Source organism: Topomyia yanbarensis, chromosome 3 (assembly GCF_030247195.1).
Source record: "Topomyia yanbarensis strain Yona2022 chromosome 3, ASM3024719v1, whole genome shotgun sequence".
In the NCBI taxonomy this organism is placed as follows: Eukaryota; Metazoa; Arthropoda; class Insecta; order Diptera; family Culicidae; genus Topomyia; species Topomyia yanbarensis.
The window spans coordinates 401,111,794-401,133,158 of NC_080672.1; the positions used below are offsets into that span (position 1 = coordinate 401,111,794).

The 21,365-nt window shown below is 38.1% G+C and overlaps 3 protein-coding genes across 4 annotated transcripts in view; 1 reads left to right on the forward strand and 2 right to left on the reverse strand.

Moving 5' to 3' along the window:
- The window catches only part of LOC131694310 (putative uncharacterized protein DDB_G0271606), a 356,903-nt gene that overhangs the window by 212,376 nt on the left and 123,162 nt on the right, over positions 1 to 21,365 (forward strand). The window lies entirely within an intron of this gene.
- Positions 527 to 18,925, reverse strand: LOC131694320 (uncharacterized). Its single transcript, XM_058982963.1, has 4 exons — positions 18,324 to 18,925; positions 18,111 to 18,202; positions 17,888 to 18,032; positions 527 to 1,044 (listed from the first exon to the last, which is right to left on the reverse strand). The coding sequence occupies exons 1-4, from the start codon at positions 18,445 to 18,447 to the stop codon at positions 914 to 916; spliced, it is 492 nt and encodes a 163-aa protein (XP_058838946.1). The 5' UTR covers positions 18,448 to 18,925; the 3' UTR covers positions 527 to 913.
- LOC131694318 (uncharacterized) lies at positions 19,284 to 20,527 on the reverse strand. The gene is made up of 5 exons (XM_058982960.1): positions 20,467 to 20,527; positions 20,221 to 20,354; positions 19,848 to 19,939; positions 19,643 to 19,787; positions 19,284 to 19,576 (listed from the first exon to the last, which is right to left on the reverse strand). Exons 2-5 carry the CDS (start codon positions 20,345 to 20,347, stop codon positions 19,428 to 19,430), a joined length of 513 nt encoding a protein of 170 aa, XP_058838943.1. The 5' UTR covers positions 20,348 to 20,354; positions 20,467 to 20,527; the 3' UTR covers positions 19,284 to 19,427.

The window sequence follows — 21,365 nt, forward strand, 5'->3', positions numbered from 1 at the left end:
CACTGGTTACGGGTGTTGATGGCTGGACACTGAATCAACTAGAAATTCCTAGTGATTGTGGCCATGATTTAGTCCCAGTTCTGTTGATTGCTGGCGTCGTGATTGGACTATTGATTGGTTGTGGGCTGTTGGTTTGTTTACTAGCAGATAAAACTACATGAAACACAAACGTTGATGGACCGTAGGATTTCGGCATGAAATAAAATAAAACAGTATTTATTAGAATATATATCTTAAATATAATATAATTTCAATATTTTGTCTGTTGAAAATTGCTGAATACTGATGAATAAAACTTAAAATTGTCGAGTGAAATAAATATTTAGCTTACAACTACGCACCTGTTGAATTAAAATCCAGTATTCCTTGGGAGGTCGATAATAAGGGGTCTTACGGTTAAGTGGCAGTACAGTTAGATGCAACTAAAACTTAGCATGTTAATAGAATCAGTCGAGTACAGGCAGTGTCGATTTAAAAGTACAGCACCAGTTGTGTTAAAATTCGTGGAATGAGTAACAGTTCCTCTTGCAACTAGAGGAGCGTAACCACCGGTCCGCAGGTTAGATAGGCTCCCATTTTTTTCGCGGGAAAAAATAGCGAAGAAGAAATGTCAGAAATTATCCATTTTACACCGAGACCAAAACTTATCCTATATTAAACAATTCAAGAAAGAAAATAAAAGCTAAACCTTTCGGCCGCTGTTCGTTCACTCGCTGCTGGGCTGGTACAGCGTACATCTTGGCGGTCGCGTAATAACGCTTGATGGTGAAGTTCAATTCGAAGCATACATTTGGTGGGCTATTTTATTTCCTGCAACAACGCACATGCATACCTACAGTCGAAAATTGCTGCAGCGCACTCGCATTAAGAGTAGGTACTCGTCCGCCAGCCCAGCCACGTCGGCGGCGCCACACTATGCTTCCGTGTTGGTTTGAGTGTTGTCAAATCGCACGAAGTTATCGGAGCGGCTTTTCGGTATGATGGGATCCACTTCGATCAGCTTGAGCAGGGCGAGCAGGCTCAGCGCGATGTACGGGATGATGACTGTAAGGGGGAGGGAAACACCGCGGGAAATCAATTATCGAATTAGTGAAGTGTGTGTGCATGGGGCGGAAAATGAGGTGAGATTAGGCCGGGGGGTGCAATTTTTGGATGTAGCTTTATGATGCAATGTTCGTTAAAATGGTTGTTTGCTTTTATTACTCGGCGGGAACTAATTCAGTGGTTCATAATTGGAAGTATCCATACAACTAACGCATTTTAACGGAGCAATGGCCGCCAACGTGGGGAAAATCTAGTGGTAATAAATTCAATTCGACAAATTTAATGGGGGTCTTGTTTGATGATCTCAAAACTATAATGTGATGAAATGATTAGGTTGATGGGGTAGTATTGTTTGACACTAGATTAACATGGCACTTTCATTAGAAATCCTTTGCGTGGCAATTTGTTCGAAATGAAAAAATATGGAGTTGAGTACATTTTGCGTAGAAAGTATTTGTATCTATTGTTCAAAACTTTGTAGTGATCCATTGTCACTTATTTGGTTCAACTAAAACATGGTAGATGTCATAGATTTTAGTTTGCTGATAAAGTTTGTCAAGGTTCCAATACTTCCACGATATTTATTTTCAATACATGGTGCTTAGCTTAGCTTAGTTGACCGCCCGTGAGTTTCCCACGATTGATCAAAGCCTGTTGAAATTGAATATTGAACCAATTGTATGATACTTGGGAGAAGTACATCAAACTCAATGTGCAACCTAAAGAGACTAAGATTATAGTATGGTCAATAACGTAGATGGCCACACCCATGCAAGTCAATTTTGGGATGGGAAGGAATGTTAGTTCAACCCTTAGTTGAGACTTATATGACCGAGGAATTCTCTGCATCATCCACAAGTGTCACAGGATAGAATTAATGTTACTAGGTAGGAAAATGAATCAGGATATATCTTGGTAGATAATGTGATTTAGCTAAGTACTGACGCACTTTATCTTTTCATTTTAGATCAAAGGAGGAGTGCGACCTTCAGTAGAAATGAATGAATGCCGTTCGAATAGGCATTTTAATAATTATTCTTCCGCGGGGCGTTACATAAAAGTATAATGCCGCGTGGAAGATTATAGATCCCTATTCATCTATAGACAATATGATCTTAGCAATATGTATGAATAAATAAATCGAAATGAGCAATTTGAACTCCGAACAGCCGGGCATCGGGAGCATTACTTTTTATAATTACTTCCATGATCATTTCAAAAGTTTGCAGTACAAAGCAAGCGTACAAAGAGTATAAAAGATATCTCAAATGAATGTGAAGAAATTCTCTGCGAAATGTTAATGACAAGATGGCATCTCCACTCTCCCTATCAGACACGCTTCCATAATTGGGTTTAATTGCCATATTGCAAACGACACGTTTATTACAAGGGCTCTTGATCTATCAGCGGCTCAGAAGAAGAATGGATGGGAGAAGGGCAATATAATAAAAACCCGTTTTTATCAGCCCCTTGATGAATTTTAGGCTGATAAAACGGGGACATTGAGAAAATCGGGGCATACATTTTTCTTTCTTTTTAGGAAACCAACGCTCTTAAAATATTAAATATATTTCTATTTATAATATTAAATATATTTTTATTTTTGCATATTTTGGATCTCTACGATAAGAAAAATATGCTCAAGAAAGGATTTACTAGAATCCAAATTGGTTCGTCGGCTAGAGCCCATCAAATTACCAACTATCAATATTCATGTGAAGCTGACAAAATCGGGTCAAAAAGCCGATAAAATCAGAGGGTAGACAAAATCGGGGGCTGATAAAATGGGGCAACCGATAGAATCGGGTCTTTACTGTACTGGAAATGACCGACTACCTTAAGAGAGGTTCAAACTCGAAAGTGTAACGCAGAGTACTGCACTGGATAATCTTGAAAGGACCAGGAGTGCGATTTTACGAAGTTTTAGCTTCCGATGACCCTGCATTTTCTGAGAGAGTGAGGGGTGTTCAAATATTTACCTTTATTTAGGAAAGCAAAAGTAGTACAAAGCTAGTGTCAGACCTTCATGAGACCTCAAGACCCACTTTTGGAGGTATTCATCAATGCAGATTTGTCGGTAGACGGTTCCACACTGAATAAAACATCTGGATTATTTTGACACATCTACAGATCGCTTGCTACACAAAAAACTTTTTGTGTAATTCCAGTTTCATCTTAGGCCAATTCAAAAAATTTCTTACTTGAAAGTTGGTTTTTTTGAAATACGGTTTTTAAACCAAAGCTTTGAAAGTTACACTTTAGCTTGGAAGAGCCGGCATATTAATATATGCTGTTACTTAGTGTAGAATTAGACTTTATCATTTACGGCTATTGTACAACCACCAGAAGAGAATTAAAACGTTAGTACACAATCGGAAATAGCGAATCCGAAAAGGTGATTATATGTCAGTGATTCACTCCAGAATGGATAAAGGCTATGATGCAAAACCTTAAGGTCCGTCCAGGTTGAGTCTTCGGTACGGATACCTAAACCTGGGAACTTCTGGCATGTTTTTTGTTAAATTCTTTTTGATTTAGAATGATACTTAGAATTATATTCTGTATTAAAAATATGGTCAATTAGTATGAAATTTATAAACATGTATAAAGTTGTTAGAAACAAAAAAATACCGGTAAATTCTCCATCTTATAATCACATTCTAAATGTTTCTTTTCTAGTTAACAAAATGTATAAAATTAAAAAAATGGGTTCTTTGCAATTTAAATGTTTGGTATAAGTTGTTGTTTTTGAGAAAAATGGCGCAACATTTTTTTCATTGTGTATTTTTCCGTATAGAAATATTCATTCCTTGTAACTCGTTCTCAGAAAGTTTTGCTATATAAAAGGAGTAATCGTCCAAAAAATTTTGGAAATAATGAACGTAGAAACGTCTACGTCCTTTTGAAAAATTGCTCTTGCATCAAATTATTGCAATTGCCAGAAAAAAATGGAGATTCACAAACCGAACACAACTGAGAAGGTTCGTTCCAATCAACGATGGTCATATTTTGCGGTCGGTCGGTTTCTCATGGAATCCCTTGGAGGTCGCTCGTGTTGCGTGAATTAGATACGTAGTAGAGAACATCGTTGACGACTGTCATTTCGGCTGTTACCGTAAATCAGCTGTATTAATTATGGCGTTGTTTATGTATTCGAGTGTTATTCTGCGAAAACGCATTATTTTTCGTTCTCAGTACAGTACATTTAATCAATGTCAAAAAATGTCTAGTGAGTTTTTTCTTGCGTAAAAATTAAAGCTTAATACGAGTATTGTGTCGGTTTTTTTATATTTTTGTTTTTGAAAAAATAAGGCCATCAACATGAAACATACGCTTGTGGGCACTACAATAATGTAAATTTGAATTATTTTGACAAGAAAATTGTTCGTAATTTCGTGCAAAGAACGCCAAAACGAAGTGGAGAGGACTTAAAGAACGCAATTGCATTTGTTTAAGATGGCGGTAGTATTCGATCAACCTCTAAACAATTCAAGGTTCCGTTCGTAATATTACGTGCTCATGTGAAAGGAAAGTGCTCGTCATCGATGAAAGCGTATCGGATATTTCGAGTGAGTTAACAATATAATAATTAAATGTGTTGTTGAAGTAGATAATCGATAAAAAACATGATCGAAAAGAGCAGAAAAAGGAATCTAAAAATAAATGCTCCGTAGCGCAAACGTGGTCGGTGTCGTACAGCTAAGCAACCACGTGAGTCGGAATGCATAACTTCGGCAACGACGAAGACACCGAAGAAGTCATTTGCAGGTTCAAAACTCAGCTGCTGAAGAACAGTGATGTCCCAGAACACGTTCTGCTCGCGTGCCTGTTCTTACCTGGCTCGCGAGCTGTGCTGTGTTGAAACGAGCTCGTGTGTCTGTTCTTATAAGAAGAGCGAGCCGCATAAGCCGAGAACGTGTGCTCGTCGCCTCACAAGCTCGTGTGCTTTACCGAAAACACGAGCTCGAAGTAAGAAGAACACGCTCGTGTTCGTCTTTTTGCTTCATCAAGAGCCGTGTGCTACGTAGAACAGGCTCGTGTGTCGGCTCTGAGCTGCGAGCCGGCGGGCAATGGGGGATGTTTTATTTTCGTTTCGTTTTTAGCATCTCATTGATTGCTGCGCACCTCAACCTAGCCGGAATATTGGAAATAAATTTATTCATCAATTGATTGTTGGTGTAATAGAAAAGACAATTTGGATTGATGATATGTTTTCAGCCACTATTGATCTGGAATGATGAATTGATCAATGTTTTATTGATAAGTGTGTGAAGTGGCTGGCATATCAGTATTTCTGATTTTGTTCCATTTTACCGTCAAAGTATTTGTCATTGAATTCAACATTAGTAAATATTTCCAATGAATCGCTTTCAAATTACAAATGATCGGTGTTAGGTCAGACCGGGCTAAGTGACAATTTATTGATTACGAGAAAAACGAGTTTAAAGTTTGAATCGCAGCACCCTTTACATTATAATTAGAAATTGATTTTCGCCATAATTCTTTCTTATTGTTACATATTTCAAATCTGGCAAAAGTCGAATGTAGCTACAGACATTCTTTATCAAGTGCTATCATTATCGCATTTTTGATGTTTTGCGACTTGGTCCGGTCTGACTTAACACCGACGAAATATGAAATCAAATCTAGCGTGCCGTTCATATCATATGGACTCAAATAGAAGTAGTATTAATCGCAATAGCCACTATTCAAAGAAGCCGGGCTTAACAGATATTTTGAAACGAATTGAAGGTGGTCTTGGAAAAACTTGTATTACAAGGAAAAACATAGCTTCCAAAGTGGAATACACGTCTACGGTGTTCCAGAAAACAATTGCTACGGAACTGAAAAACAAATTATTTTGTTTGAAAATGGATTCGGCAACACGAAAGGGCAGGAGTATTCTGGGAATCAACGCGCAGTATCTTAATGGAAAGGTAGTTACCATTCGCACCCTGGGTCTTGTGGACATAAAAGTGGCGCAAACAGCAGAAAATATTAGAAAAGAGGTTCTTTCTATATTGGCCCGATTTGATGTGGAAATTGATCAAGTAAGTAAACTATTTTATTTATTTAATTCAAATGATCTTGATGAGATATAATTCACACAATATTTCAATTCATTTGTGGCGAACGTAGGTATACGCGATAACCACAGACAACGGTGCCAACTTCATCAAAGCAGCAGAGCTCCTTCAAAGCAATCAACACGTAGAGCCGGAAGATGACGAAACTTTAGTACTAGAGCCGTACCCAGAGGAGTCTTGTACAGATTTCAGGTACGAAGAAATTAGTGAAATCCAGCAAGTCAATGTAGATGATGAGGATGAATAGGCAACTGCTTTGGTTATGGAAGGATTTTTAACCGGTATTCGTTGTGCTGCGCATACTGTTCAACTTGCGATTTATGACACGATAAAAACTTTGAAATTATCGAAAAAACTTGCATTTGTTAGAGACGTGGCTAAAAATCTTCGGCGCAAATCGTTTAGAGCTGAGTTCGCGCTGGCAAATCGCAAAATTCCAACGCTAGATGTCGAAACCAGATGGAATTCCGACTTCACAATGGTCAACTTTTTTGCTGAAAATGAAGATTTCATCAAGCAAATCATAAAAAATAGTCGTGAGGTGGTGATAACCGAAAATATCTGGGCATTTATTCATGATTTTTCAAAGTCTTTTCATAGCATTTAAATTGCAACTTTAAAATTGCAGTCCGCCAGCTTGACAATGGGGGACTTATTCATAATTCTGGTTTCAACTACGTTGGAATTGAGTGAAATCAAATCTAATATATCAGCAACTCTCATTCGCGCCATTGAGAAAAGGCAAAAATCCCTTATTGAAAATCCTGCCTTCTTAGCTGCGATTTACATGGATCCAAGGATCAATTTTGCGCTATCAGATTTCATGACTGAAGCAAACAAGAAAATTGCAATACAGCATCTTCTGCAACTATCTCAACAACTCAAAATACATCATTCTGTGCCTAATCTGTCAGAAACATCATCTCCAGGAACATCAAAATTAGAAGCAATGCTTCAAGCAAAACATGCGTGTGTAACTGGTAAAGCAGAACCAATTGAGCAAAAAATAATAAAACTGCAGCTATCGAACCGTCTACCGACAGACGAAAACGTTCTTGATTACTGGTACGAACGACGAGCAAAAGAACCTGAACTGTTTGCATTATCGCAAGTGGCTCTATCTGTTCCTGCCACACAAGTCTCAGTGGAACGTGCATTCAGTGTACTGGGTATGATTCTCAATGATCGCCGGCTTAATTTGTTGGAAAATAATTTGGAAATGGTTTTGTTTGTCAAGTTAAATGAGAATTTATTTGACTTAGTTGAGCTCAATTATGAAAATGAATAATGATGTTGCACTTAAAAAGAAATATTTTAATTTGTTATGAATAATAAACTATAATTATAAGAATAAATAACTTGAGTGTTCTAATACTTGGATTGAATTAATTATTGATTCTTTCATAAGCTAATGGCGTTCGTTAATTGGTTGGCAAATAAGTAATAATTGCTTATTCATTATCTTTAGTAACTCTAATTCCTCGCAAAAGCTCGTAATAGTTGATAATTTATGTATTGTAACGAATGAGTCACTTCGAAGCTGGAAATAATGTAAATGGGTAATTCGATTACCTTCTAACATGAAAATATGGAAGGATTCCAAGGTTTACACTGCTATAACCAAAACAACAAAGGTGATATAAAAGATATACAAGGAAAAAAAATTATAAATCAAATATAATTGCAATGGTTTGATCCAGATATCTATTCAGATCATTCGAAAGGTAAATAAAGATTACAGATTTTTGGACGAAAATAAAGATATGCTATTGCCAACACTGAGCATTAACCGACGACAATTCTCCAACACGGACAAACATGAACTCTAAATTTGCAGGTACTTCGTTTTTTAGTAGAATTTGCAAAATATTAGACATGCACTAAGATTTTTGCATCCAAAGCATTTAACCGTGTATATAGAATAGGATAAGCGTTGCTTGCTAATTTGAATATCAGCTACTACCTACTACTAGCTAGTATCTACTGTTGCACTAGCCTGTTTAGATGCCACCAGTCATATAATATTGTTTGTTACTAAAGATCACATTTACATCATCCGACTACAAAAACTTCGTTGTACAAATAATGATTGAATTGATTAGTTTGCTGAATTAAGTGGTATTATGATAATCTTTTTTTTCAAGCGGAATAGTGGCTATTGCGATTAATACTACTTCTATTTGAGTCCATATGATATGAACGGCACGCTAGATTTGATTTCATATTTCGTCGGTGTTAAGTCAGTCCGGTCTGAAAAACATCAAAATCAGTCGCAAAACATCAAAAATGCGATAATGATAGCACTTGATAAAGAATGTCTGTAGCTACATTCGACTTTTGCCAGATTTGAAATATGTAACAATAAGAAAGAATTATGGCGAAAATCAATTTCTAATTATAATGTAAAGGGTGCTGCGATTCAAACTTTAAACTCGTTTTTCTCGTAATCAATAAATTGTCACTTAGCCCGGTCTGACCTAACACCGATCATTTGTAATTTGAAAGCGATTCATTGGAAATATTTACTAATGTTGAATTCAATGACAAATACTTTGACGGTAAAATGGAACAAAATCAGAAATACTGATATGCCAGCCACTTCACACACTTATCAATAAAACATTGATCAACTCATCATTCCAGATCAATAGTGGCTGAAAACATATCATCAATCCAAATTGTCTTTTCTATTACACCAACAATCAATTGATGAATAAATTTATTTCCAATATTCCGGCTAGGTTGAGGTGCGCAGCAATCAATGAGATGCTAAAAACGAAACGAAAATAAAACATCCCCCATTGCCCGCCGGCTCGCAGCTCAGAGCCGACACACGAGCCTGTTCTACGTAGCACACGGCTCTTGATGAAGCAAAAAGACGAACACGAGCGTGTTCTTCTTACTTCGAGCTCGTGTTTTCGGTAAAGCACACGAGCTTGTGAGGCGACGAGCACACGTTCTCGGCTTATGCGGCTCGCTCTTCTTATAAGAACAGACACACGAGCTCGTTTCAACACAGCACAGCTCGCGAGCCCGGTTAGCACACAGAACAGGAACAGAGCGGCTCGCGTGGTGTGCCGGGACATCACTGCTGAAGAAACTTCTTCTTTTTTCAATATTTCTTTCGGAATTTTTACGATTTTTCACATAATTTGCCACTTCCTCATGCCACGAATGATGGCAATGGGTTGCTTTTATTATTTGAGTTATTAATTTTTAAATAACCCACAGTAATTATATTCTTTAAATGAAATATTTTCTGGGTGTGTACATTGTTTTATTTAACCTCGAATATAGTGACCTATCGCCATGCATGATATCAATATTGCCAAAACGCTGCCAGATAAACCAGATATAACTTTTCCAACGAGTGCTTGTTTGTCAAAATCAGTGCAAAAATACCATCACACGAGCTCACCAAAGAAAACTGACCTACTTGACCCCATTTTACTATACTTATAGACTTAGAAATATTATTTCAATTTAAAATACTCATGAAAAATTGTCCTTCAAAATGCAGCCGTTTTCAAGTTATTTTAGATTTTCTTTCGACATAAAGTATAATTTCGTGAAATTACAACCATTTCATAAGTTTTTTACGTTTCTTCATCATGAACAATGTTTCTGAAAACAAACATGAAATTTCCTGTAAATACTCAGTTCCCAGATCGAGGATGTTTTGTGTGCGACTGCATTGGTATCCTTCCTTTAACCCTTTCATTCCCAACTTTTTTTCTAGTGCATGTAGGGTTTCAAAACTACTTTTTCTTGAGAACGGTGAAGTCAAGAAACTCGAAAAACCTTTTTTCATAAAGGTAGGTCCTTCCATGCTGCTCAATTTTTACCTTCCAATGCTCACTACAATTCTCCTATAATATTTACAATAGTCCAACTGCGTGGAAAACGTAGCCAAAAACTATCTAAATTGATATTTTTTTATCAGTTTTCACTAATATTGTAACTTAACAAAGTTATATGAAAAATTCATTTTCCGTCGTCAACGTAAACTGTCCCTGGCAGCACTGCTCCATCGGAGTTCAATCAGACTAACTGCAATAACTTCAGTTCTAGAGCTGATCCTTGTAACTGTTCATATTCAAATGAAAGCCAATGGTCACATTTATTAGCCTCACTTGTTTTTGTGAGCAAATCTTGCCTCAATCAAAAGTTATAGCTGCTTAAAAACGTTGTTGTCCACAATCAACATGGGCATGAATGGGTTAATAGAAATGCACAACGTCGCAGATCTTGGTTGTAACGTGACAGATCATTGAGAATACAAAAACAAAAACAAGTACAAAATGTTTATTCAGCAAAACGATATTTTAAACTGTTCTTAGTTTTCCAAATTTGGGGGCCAACGGAACAGACTTTTCGATTTTGTCAGGTAACCTCAAAATTCACTACGATAATTGCGTAATGTGGCAGACGTATGAAAACGTCAATAAAGCGAAAACCGTTCATGATAGAAAAAAGCTCTCTGTATAAAAAATGGGGTTTAGGGACAATGATGATAGAATCTGATTTTAACGATTTTGCAAAGTTATGTTATGAAATATGCGTAAACTTGAAACATGACAGGCAAAAGCCTTGATTATATGTATAAGATAGATGTAAAATTTCCGTAGCTTCATTATAAAAAAAAATATATCACTGCGTAATCTGTGCGGCGATAGTGTAGTTAGTAAATACATTGTCTTGTACGCCACTCATCTGGGTTCGATTCCCAACCCAGCACATAGGGTTAGGGATTATTTAAAAAAGGACCCAAGGGTCACAAAAAAAGACAATCTAAACATGCAATACTATTTGCAAAATGCTTGGATTCGTTACTATCCACTTAGATCAACGTGTCTTGTTCATCCATTTTCTTAACATATCCAGCGTTTCCGATGGACATTAGCATATTTCGGTGGTGTTTATCCATTTCGATTGAAATACTATACACCTAACGTTTCAATACAGAGGTTCCTATTCAAACTTTTCTACTGGCATTGTTACTCATTTTTTAATACGAAGCACTGATAGTTTTTGAATACAAAGTACCGATCGAAAATACAACCCAGCCAACAATTTGATTTACATGAATAAGTTGCAATTTAATTAACTGTACTACTCTTCAGGGCCGGCGGAACAGTTTTTTTCCGAGTGGGTAGTATGATTCGGAGTAATTTCTCCCCGTAGTGACGAAAGTTCAACTATGGCGTGTGTAAGTAAAAATGAAAATTCCTTGATAATATCTGGTGGCTATTTGGAAACACCATTTGTTAACAGGGCTGTATGTCCAACGGGTAAGCGAAAATGTGTTTGTTGAATACAGATACTACAAATGTTCCACAGCTAAATATCAATTACTTCATTCTTTTAAATTTCGTTGACTAATGGGAAACTATCTCCGACGGCCGACATCCTTTCAGGCTTAGTGGAGGTCGATTTGAATATTTCTCCGCTGGCAAAAATAATGCCTCATTTTCGATGCAAATTATATCAAATACAACCGGCCCCTGGATCAAAGACAAGCCATTTAACATCATCGATATATCGCGTGATCTAACTAAACAACACTAGTATTTTGTCTATGTACCCGCCTGGGAAGCAGAGATTGATGGTGTAGTCTCTGAGAAGGACCTTAATTGCTTCTTCCAGATCCCTGCTCTGTAGTCAGTGAGTATTCTGGTATGCAAGCAATTGAGCTCAGTAAAAATCGAGGAGTATAAGAAAACTTATTTTCCATTAGCCTCCTTTCGAGCTTTGTTCTTCCAAAATTTGTTCTTTTGAACGGGGCTCGTCCATTTGCTCACCTTTTTGTATCGCGGGGCATGAACTGCCGTCGTTGCAAACAATGGGCTCATTGTATAAATAAGGCATGAGGTAGATTACAACGTTAAATCTAACGCGCTTGACCAAAAGAGCAATGCGTCCAGTATATCGGAAATAATCGAATAAAAATAAGAAATACCTCCGGTGGAAGTGTACAACGATTTGACTGGCGTATTTCTCAACACTCACTGCGATTAAAGGTCAGACGAAACGAATACCCGGCGCGAACAACCGTGGACGGTTTTCTACTCCGTTGTGAGCAGAGTGCTCACAATTGTATGCGAAAAGGTCCTGTGAGGACTTTTTGATCACCGAATCGCCCATTTTTTTTCGAATATACGCCACTTTAGAAACGTAAATTAAACTGAAAAACGCAGTTATTGGCACCGGTTCATCAACGGATTAACGAGAGAAACAATATTTCGTCTGACAGCTGGGCCCTATGTTGTGTACTCGATTCGACCTTTGATCGGAATACACGGAACTGAGAATCCTTTATCGGCGACAACGGCATTCCACGTAGATTCACATTCAAATGATAGACGTTTCGCGATAAAATTATAATAATGTACATAAACGTAACAATTGTTCTTCAAACACACAAATTTATCTGACAGAAAAGATACTCGCGCTAAGCATTTTCCCCACCAAACTTATGGTTTTATATTTACCTACGACCATGTCTACATCGTTACAGTTCCAAATAGGCGCTTGGATCGATGGAGCATGGAAAGCACTCCTAATTTTCCTGGAGAAAATGTGGGCGTTCCTATATTCTTTATGTTAAAATCGTTCCTAAATTCTTTACATCAAAATCGTTCCTGATTGCCTGATACAAATATTAGTTTGAGTTCTTTCGCATTGTTTTTTACGGGTAACGAGAAAAGTGGCACTTAGATTAGAATAGTAATAAGAAGGCGGACACCCACCTAGGCATTAGAATGTAACATTTGTGAAAGATCGCATAGCTTTGACGAATTTTTTAGTATTGCTTGTCAGGGGACGCTCGAAAATAGGCAAATTTTGTGGGATAATTAGGATGTTTAGGAATCCCAAAGGCATCAACCAACCTTGGTTAAAAAGGAAGGATGGAAGTCTTGAGTTTCTTCGGGTGGCATCTCGAGTCATATCCAATCATTATAAGTTGAATGCGCATCTCCGGCGTATAGGGCTCCAGGAGAGCGTTTTCTACGCTTGCGGTGACGGCTATCGCGACATTAAACATGTTGTCGGGTCGTTCTCCTAGTGTTCTACACACCAAAGAATCTGAATTTTACCGTTGAGGTAATTCCAAACTTGCCACAATCTAACAAATCGTAATTGACGAAATGACGAAATATAATAAAATTTCACTCTTCAACATTTTAAACAAACGCCATATGTGGAGTAAAATTACGGGACTCGCAAAATTCAACAACATGTAAAATTAAAGTCAAACGTAAAACTGTCATTTTTGATGCTCTTATATGTCATGGTCAGGAGACGTAAATTTATGCGATTTTTTCTAGGTGTGTAGCGCCAGATCTCCGGTAAACGAACACGTTCGGTCTGGTTCTAGTCCGAGATGTGCAGGCTATACTTCAAATTTATTTATATCTTCTCTTTTGGTTGACTTGCTAACAACTACCTGCAAATGTGGTCCCAAGAGCTCCCAGCGGATTCAAGGAGGCCAGTCGGTGACCCGGTTCATAATGTCCTGATAGTAATCTTCCGTTTACCACAAAGCTACGAGTTTTTTTTTCTTTTTTCCCCTGTCATTTGTGTCCGCCCTCTGCTCGCTTTCTCTGATACGGTCTTTGCTACTGATGGTGGAATCAACAATCTTTTACCTTTCTTATAAAAAATCTACTGATTATCTAGTGATTGTTTCTCCTTGTTTCAATTTTTAATCAAATGATTGTTCATGCTAAAAAATTACAAATTGTATATATTGTCCTTAAAACTATTTCCAACTGCATCCCATAGTCAGAATAAAATGCTATTAATATTGTTTGTCTATCGATCTGAGTACCTTGTTTTAAGATATAGATGTGTCAAAATGTATTCCCATAAGTATAAATATGAAAAATAATTCCAAATTGCAAACAAATCTTAATTATTATCCCATATTCTCAAGAAATTTAAATTGTAAAGCAAAGAAATGTGTATCTGAATAAAAATATGCAATTGTTTTACATCAAGGATTTCCACTGCAAGATTTTTGTGTGGTTATTCTCAGGTTTTGGTTTGTTCCAAACTTACGAGTGGGTAAATCCCCCTCGGTAATTTTCGAGTGGGTAGTACTACCCATACTACCCACGCATTCCGCCGGCCCTGCTACTATTAAGCGATATAAATTGATTGTATAAAATACACAGATTCCTTCTATGTGAACAAAAGTGTCGGTACAGTAGAACTATGCGATTCACGTCGAATTTTGATCTAATCAGAAGCATTATACAATCATCTACGTTTTCATTTTGAGTTTGTATATGATCAACTTTGCAATCACACATGAAGGTTTATAAAGCTTAATGTCCTCAATGATTTATAAATCTTAGAGAGTTGCATTCAGATAGTATGTGGTAGCAAGAAGTATTTTCCATAATTTCCCTATAAGACTACTGGATGTTTCATAGTTGAAATTACTGGTAAAATACCTGCTACCAAGTTACTTTCAGTTTCCATCCTGAGATCTTCGTATGCCCAAATTAGCCGCTATGTAGTAATTCCCGGATCTGGACCAGTGCCCGGATACGGACCAGTCCCGGGTTCTAGCCCATCCCCTTTTCCCCTTACCAGGTCCAGACCTGAACCAGGCCCAGACATGGTGCTTAGAACCAGTCAAGTGTCTGGATCCGGACCCTCGGTTAGGATATGTTGATCCAAACCGTAGGTTCTTTGCTTCCCGTGCATGATGGGAAGGACTGTTCATTTTATTATTTTTATTTACGTGGCTATAATTTTTTTTTTCATTCGTCACGTAGGACTATTCATGTTTTGTGCAGTCGCTACCTTGCTGTTGACGTCCGTGGTGGAAAAGAAATTTCAATTTAACACCGACCGAAATACCCCACCATTATTGCGAGTCGGTTTTTTCTGACTGTGCTTTAGAGCTAGCCGAGTGTGAGCCGATCTTCAAATGCGGGAAAATCGAAACTCGTCTTTATCCACACTCTGTTCGTTTCGCTTGATGTGCAATACAATGACAAGCAAAGTGCTGCACACTTCCAGACAATCCGACGCGTTAATATTTATTGTATAAGATTTAATGGGACATGAGTGCGACACAGAGGCAATTTGAATGGGTTGGTATTGCCGTTTGGGGAATTTTTGTTGGAACCGTTTTAGTATTAAACGTCTTGCTATTAGAGCATTTTTTCTTATTACCATTAAGGTATTATGGCCGAGTTTTGGATGTACGAACATTTTTGCAGTTTAATCCCATTGCAAATTGAACAATGATTCCAAACTGTTATGAATATGCCGGATTTACAATTTTGTTTTAAGTTAACTTTAAACAAACATTGTGTTTCGATCATATATTTGCATTTTATGTAAAGTTTTTACAACAGAATGTAATTTTTGCTTGTACTATTTATAATTGATTTAGTTTGCCATTATTTGTAAATTATGTTAAACGATTGCTGGTTTGCTGAGTATAGATTGTTCAACCTTCTGATCGGAAATATGTGCAATTTTGTATCATAATCCGTAAAATATACAAAAACTATAAATTACGAAAGAATGGGCTTTGTACAAGGAGTTATGATATGTGCCATGCTTGGTCAGTAGTGTCCAACCCGCGAGCGAACATATTATTACGTTGTAAGCACCGCCCCTGCGAATGAATATGGCCGATTGTTACTTATAAAATATATTGCCTGTAAGAACAATTATCCATTTCCAATCACTTCACTATAAATCACTATAAAACTGAAAATATCGTTTTGCATTTTGTTTTTAAATCAAGTAAATTGTGATTGAGCCATGTCTTTGAATTTATCTTACTGGGCAGATGACGATTAAAAGGATGTAAGACAAATGTCGACGTCAAATGCCTTTTTTGAGAAAGTAAATAATGTTTCAAAAATTTTATCGGTTGAAAGCTGTATTAAAATCCGATGTTTGTAGAAAAACCGAAATAACTGATTACGATACAATCTTTCAGAAGATAGTAGTGGTTGCTGCATTCGAGTTAACAATCTAAAATGTGTTTTGCTTCGTACTTTTTATGTCCAGAACCAATTTCAAGTTCACGTGCTCTATATATATCTTGAGACTTTACGCTACGCTTCAAACTTCCATAAATAACTAAATTATGCAATGCTTATTTATCATTTTTCATGCATCAGTTACAGCGTAGACAACTATGTGAAATTTCTAATTACGGTATCGTACACATTGATCAAGGCTTGACGCCAAATCGTTGATCTTGACGATCAGCCGTTTCTCCAAAAACTTCAACTAGAAAATTTAATTTTAACATTATACAATACTCTTTTTCTTGTACTAAATTAAACTTGTTAACCAGCTCGCAAGAATTCAACCATCCCTTTGTTGTCAACTATGTCAAATGGTTGCAAATGTCGACTGAACCCCAAAGCATGGTGTCTTGTTAGTATGAACTGTTCTGATGGCAGCAAACTTGTATCGGCGGCGGTGCACATATCTAGCTTCAAGTCCATCGATTTTTTAGTAATGAGAGCTTAATTTTAAGTCAGCAGCTGCACATTTCCTGCCAGATCCTCAGTTTCCGTGAGAATTTATCGACAAATGCACGGAGCATCACTCCGTACTGTGGCTAGACCAAATTTTTGTCCGGCAACTAAAAGGGGGGGATAAGGGAAAAGCAATAGTAATTGGCAGAAGTATGGTCATTGTTCCGAAACGATTCTGGTTTGTATAGTGTTCGTGGTAGTCTGCTTTTTTAGGAATTCAATTATGCATAAAAAACGGAGAAAAGTTAAATAATGGACAGTTACCCGCCGTTAGATATGTGCGCCGATGTATTTTTGATCGGCGGCAGCGTGAGCGTAATTTTCGACCGGCGGCGGCGGCGTAACGCTATTGATATTGCGAATCTTTTCTAAAATCCACATCGAGACATTTCAGTGAATTACGCGCATATTCACTTTGCATTAGTGCAAGCGAAAAAACGGTTTAGTTTTTTTTCGTTCGCACTCATTTGTGTCCATATAGTGAATAAGAGTCTGAGTTTCGTGAAATTTATTTATTTATTTATTCACGAGGCGCGAAGGGATCCATTCCCACTATTCCGAGTTACGTTAAGTAGTTCATGAGAAAATATCAAAACAGTGAGTGTTTTGTGATCTAATACCAACCTACGAAAACCGAATCACGATCAATATATAAAAAAGTTCAGTTCAGAATCAGTTCATATCGAAAAGTCGGACCGCAAACATTGTTGCTATATTAATGGATAATATTACTAATCAACGTTTGGTTTATGAGCAATGTTCATAAAGTTGTGAACTAGTTCACGGACAGAAATACGATTCGGTAATGCCATAGGGGAAAGCGTTAAAGAAGTTCACAAGAAACGAACGATCTTCATTAGAAAAATCAAAAGTCCTGTTTTAGTTACGTAAAAATTAATCAGAAATCATGGCACTTTGCTCACGAATGTGGGAACGATTTTTCCGTGCGGTGTCTTAAACATACACAATAGAAAAAAGCGAGCAACATTAAGTTCAAAACCTCTGTAATCCAAGCAATACGTACTCGTTACTCTTAAAGCATTGATCAAATGCGCGAAAAAGATTACGTGTGCAATGTAATGACCAAGAACCAAATGATTGAAGTGCTTCGTTTCATTCAGCGAACAATTACATCGCCAAGTGCTCCCTAATGTACCGTTGCCATTATACATGCATCATCCAGTAATTAGCCCGAGAGGGTTTCCAAAAATTTATTACTTGCTACAATATACTCACACAGCAGCAACACGACACTGATGTTGATGAACACCATCTCACCCCAGTCCTTGCCGGCAACCAACAGGTAAACGTCCCGGAGTATCAGCGTAGTCAGCTCCATGACAAAGACGACCCCGTACGGGTAGATCAACCGGCTGCACTCCTGCAAACGGACGGCAGATGGGCAAACGTTTCGCAGTTAGTTATGTTATGTACATTCAACCGAAAACAGTCCATTCACCTTAAATACTCCAATTATGAGCACCACACTTGCCATCAGCCAGGCTGCTCCCAGTATCAGCATCGGTATGCCGGAGAAGCGAAAATTGTACCCTAGCGAACCAATAAAAAAAACAGACGAGAGAAACACCGTCATAAATGGCAACCGAGAAGCATTTTGCGCGGAACCACCAAATCGGATTAACGACTGCACTGCTAACTACGAGTAACTTACACTCCTCTAACGGGTAATGGTAATTCAGTCTAGTGAAGAGCACGCTCACTAGGGCAAACAAGATGCTGACCATCGCGATAGCATAACCATGAAACTTGATGAAGAACCGTAAGAATCGATCCATCGCGAGACTCTCAGCTGTGCGGCGAACAGCCAGTGCACGACGAGCGATGAACTTCTGCGTCTCTTTTCTCGCTATACCACTGACTGCTGCTGCCGCTGTTGGTTGGTCGTTGGACGGTGATTACTTTCACGAAACGGTTTTTCGCTTTCCGTCTACTTTCTGACGGCCGCCAGGTCTTTTCTCTTTTTTTCCCCGAGCACCGATCGGTGGGTCGTCCGCCGCGCTGGTTTGTCTACTTTTGTGTTGGTGACACAAATCTGACGATTTCACATCCGCTTTTCCATCAATTCGATTCGATTCGTCGGACCCTTGTCAAATCTTCAGCTAAATCACACGTCACGAAGATTACCAAGGATTTTTAACTGTTCGATCAAAAGACGCAAACAACAAAAGCACAAGTATTCGAATATTGATCAAATATCAGGCGAAGAAATGTTCCACTGAATCACTAGTGATCACCGCAACACACCTTCACTGCTCGCTGGTTGCTCTGAAATTGACTCATACTCTCAATGGCACCGCAATTTGGACACCTGAGGTGCTGAGGCTGAGCTGAGCTACAACACGGTATGATCGAATGTTGCGCACATCTTCGGACCGTTCCGCGCACGGCTGTTACGATGTTGATTTAAGGTTTCTTGAGTGGCGTATGCAAGCATGTCGAACTACAATGGGCGTTGCGTAAATACATAAATTAATATTCGCACTAGATTAGGAACGCGTTATAGCATCCAATACTCGATCGACGGTGCATTGACTCCTAATCTCGCACCTGCCTTGCGGGACGTCATCTACGAATTGAATTCTCCCCAAAAAATATTTTTTTTTAGTATAAACACATATACACATTTGGTTTTATTTGGTAAACATACAGTACATAAGTAATGATGAAATAGTCATCCAGTAAAATTTCATTCGGAACACACTTACGGCTTTTGTGCTCAAAAGTATATGGCACTTACAAAATCAACAAACTGTGCTCAATCCACGATGGTAACTCGGTTGAAACTGTCCTCCGCGGATGCGTTCCGGTCAAACCGAACAAAATTATCATCCGTCCTGATAATAGGATCAACGTCAAACAGTTTTATCAGTGCTAGTATGCTTAGAATTACGTATGGGATGATAACTGTCGATAGAGATTCGTTTGTATTAATTCCAACTAGAAAATAGCGACACGTGCTGATGTACTCACACAATAGAAAGGGTAGACTAAAGTTGAAAAACACCGATTTGTACCAGGCGTACTGATTGATGATCAAATAAAGGTCCCGAAGAATCACCAGGAACAAGTCAAGTATAAATAGTACCGAGAAAGGGTACAAATACGTTTTCTTTTCCTAAAAATTGGAATTCAAAGATTAGTTCGATTAATGATAGGAAGAAATTTTGTTATTTACCTTAAAAATGCCGACAATTAGTAGCGAGTTTGCCATCATCCATGCGAGGCCAAAAATAAGCGCAGGTATGCCAGTGTAACGTAGATCGTATACTAAAATAAACGAGAAACATTTGAATTGCCAATGAAACGACAAAATAGTGTAACAATTAAACACAAAATATTCTTATATTCGTATTACAGCGAACGAAAATTCAAAGTCTGCTCTCCAATTTTCACCCTACCTTTGAAATAAATGTAAATGTAAACGGGTTCAAATGATTGGAAGGGTGGCAACGGGAATCGGGTAAAAGTGGGCTTAACACCCCCTGAATATAAACAAAACATCTCCCAGTGCTCTCCCCCATGAGTCACAGAGCGACGCACATACTTACACTCTTCCCAACTGTCGTGGTGCAGGTGACTGGTGAAAATGGAGGTAAACAAAATCGTCAGAGCACTGCTCGCTACGGCAATGCAATAGCCGTGAAATTTAATGAAGAACCGTAAGAATTTATCCATTGTCCGGCTGCACGGAAAGGTGATAAGATTAATAAAGTGCTGTTTTGCACGGTACACAATCTTTAATCGACGGCTGAACTTGCAGACACACACAAAAACACACAGCGGTATGTACTAACTTTGACTTGCTACAAGGACGTCCAACCTGCCAATGCTTTCTTTTGCGTCGCTCTCTCCGCAGAGCGTATATGGTCCGGTTCTGTGAGATGCCCCGCGCGGTTCGATTTTGACAGATCGCATGCTCTCTCACGAACGAAACACGCGAGAGCGAATCATCGAACCTGTCAGGGGCCGATTGTTGCGACTGTGCTGTAGCAGTGGAAGAGTGTTGGATAATTTGATTGTTGCGTGTTGCATGGGTAGATGTCACAGCTCTTATATGACAAACTTGCGAGTACTGCGTTAATAAACTGCTTTGCGATTGTGGTTTGATCGAATCCGACTCCTGTTTAATTTATTTTCCATTATTGAGAATGCAAATCACATTCGTTCGAAAAAGCGATCTTTTTAACCCTTACATGCATACTGTTGCCATTTGGCAACATACCGAATTTTGTGATATAAAGACCAAACAAGAGGTATACATCGTATCTATTCCGAAAAATTAATAGAATAAGGCTGATTAGTGAGTGCAACTGATTAATTGTACACCGAGTAAGCAAAAAAGTTTGGCAAACCTGCTCGTGATGCAGCCGCTATTTTCTTGCCTTCGCGAAAATTTTCGAAAGTAGTATATATTTCTCGATTTTTTTTTGGTAAACCGGAGTGTCTATTATATGGTATCAAGTTTCTGTAACGAAACAAACCAAAGTTTAAAATAGAACGGACTCTTTTCGTCGAAAATCGGTTTTTCTAAAAAAAAAGGTCGATTGAACATAACCTCAAAGTGCAAAAACCGACCGCGTCGCTTTCTTCCGTCGCGAATTCGACTTCCAAAAAGTCCTATACTGCCTGTGGGAGTATCACTTTATGGCGAAGGATATTTGTGCGAACTGTGGACAGGAAGAACCAGTAAAGG

Coding starts and splice junctions, on each gene's coding strand:
- LOC131694318 (XM_058982960.1), bottom strand. CDS start 20,347: ATGGATAAATTCTTACGGTTCTTCATTAAATTTCACGGCTATTGCATT. Junction 19,940..20,220: donor CCACGACAGTTGGGAAGAGT/GTAAGTATGTGC, acceptor CGTTTATTTTAG/TATACGATCTACGTTACACT. Junction 19,788..19,847: donor TAATTGTCGGCATTTTTAAG/GTAAATAACAAA, acceptor TCCAATTTTTAG/GAAAAGAAAACGTATTTGTA.
- LOC131694320 (XM_058982963.1), bottom strand. CDS start 18,447: ATGGATCGATTCTTACGGTTCTTCATCAAGTTTCATGGTTATGCTATC. Junction 18,203..18,323: donor CCATTACCCGTTAGAGGAGT/GTAAGTTACTCG, acceptor TTGGTTCGCTAG/GGTACAATTTTCGCTTCTCC. Junction 1,045..17,887: donor CAGTGTCGTGTTGCTGCTGT/GTGAGTATATTG, acceptor TCCCCCTTACAG/TCATCATCCCGTACATCGCG.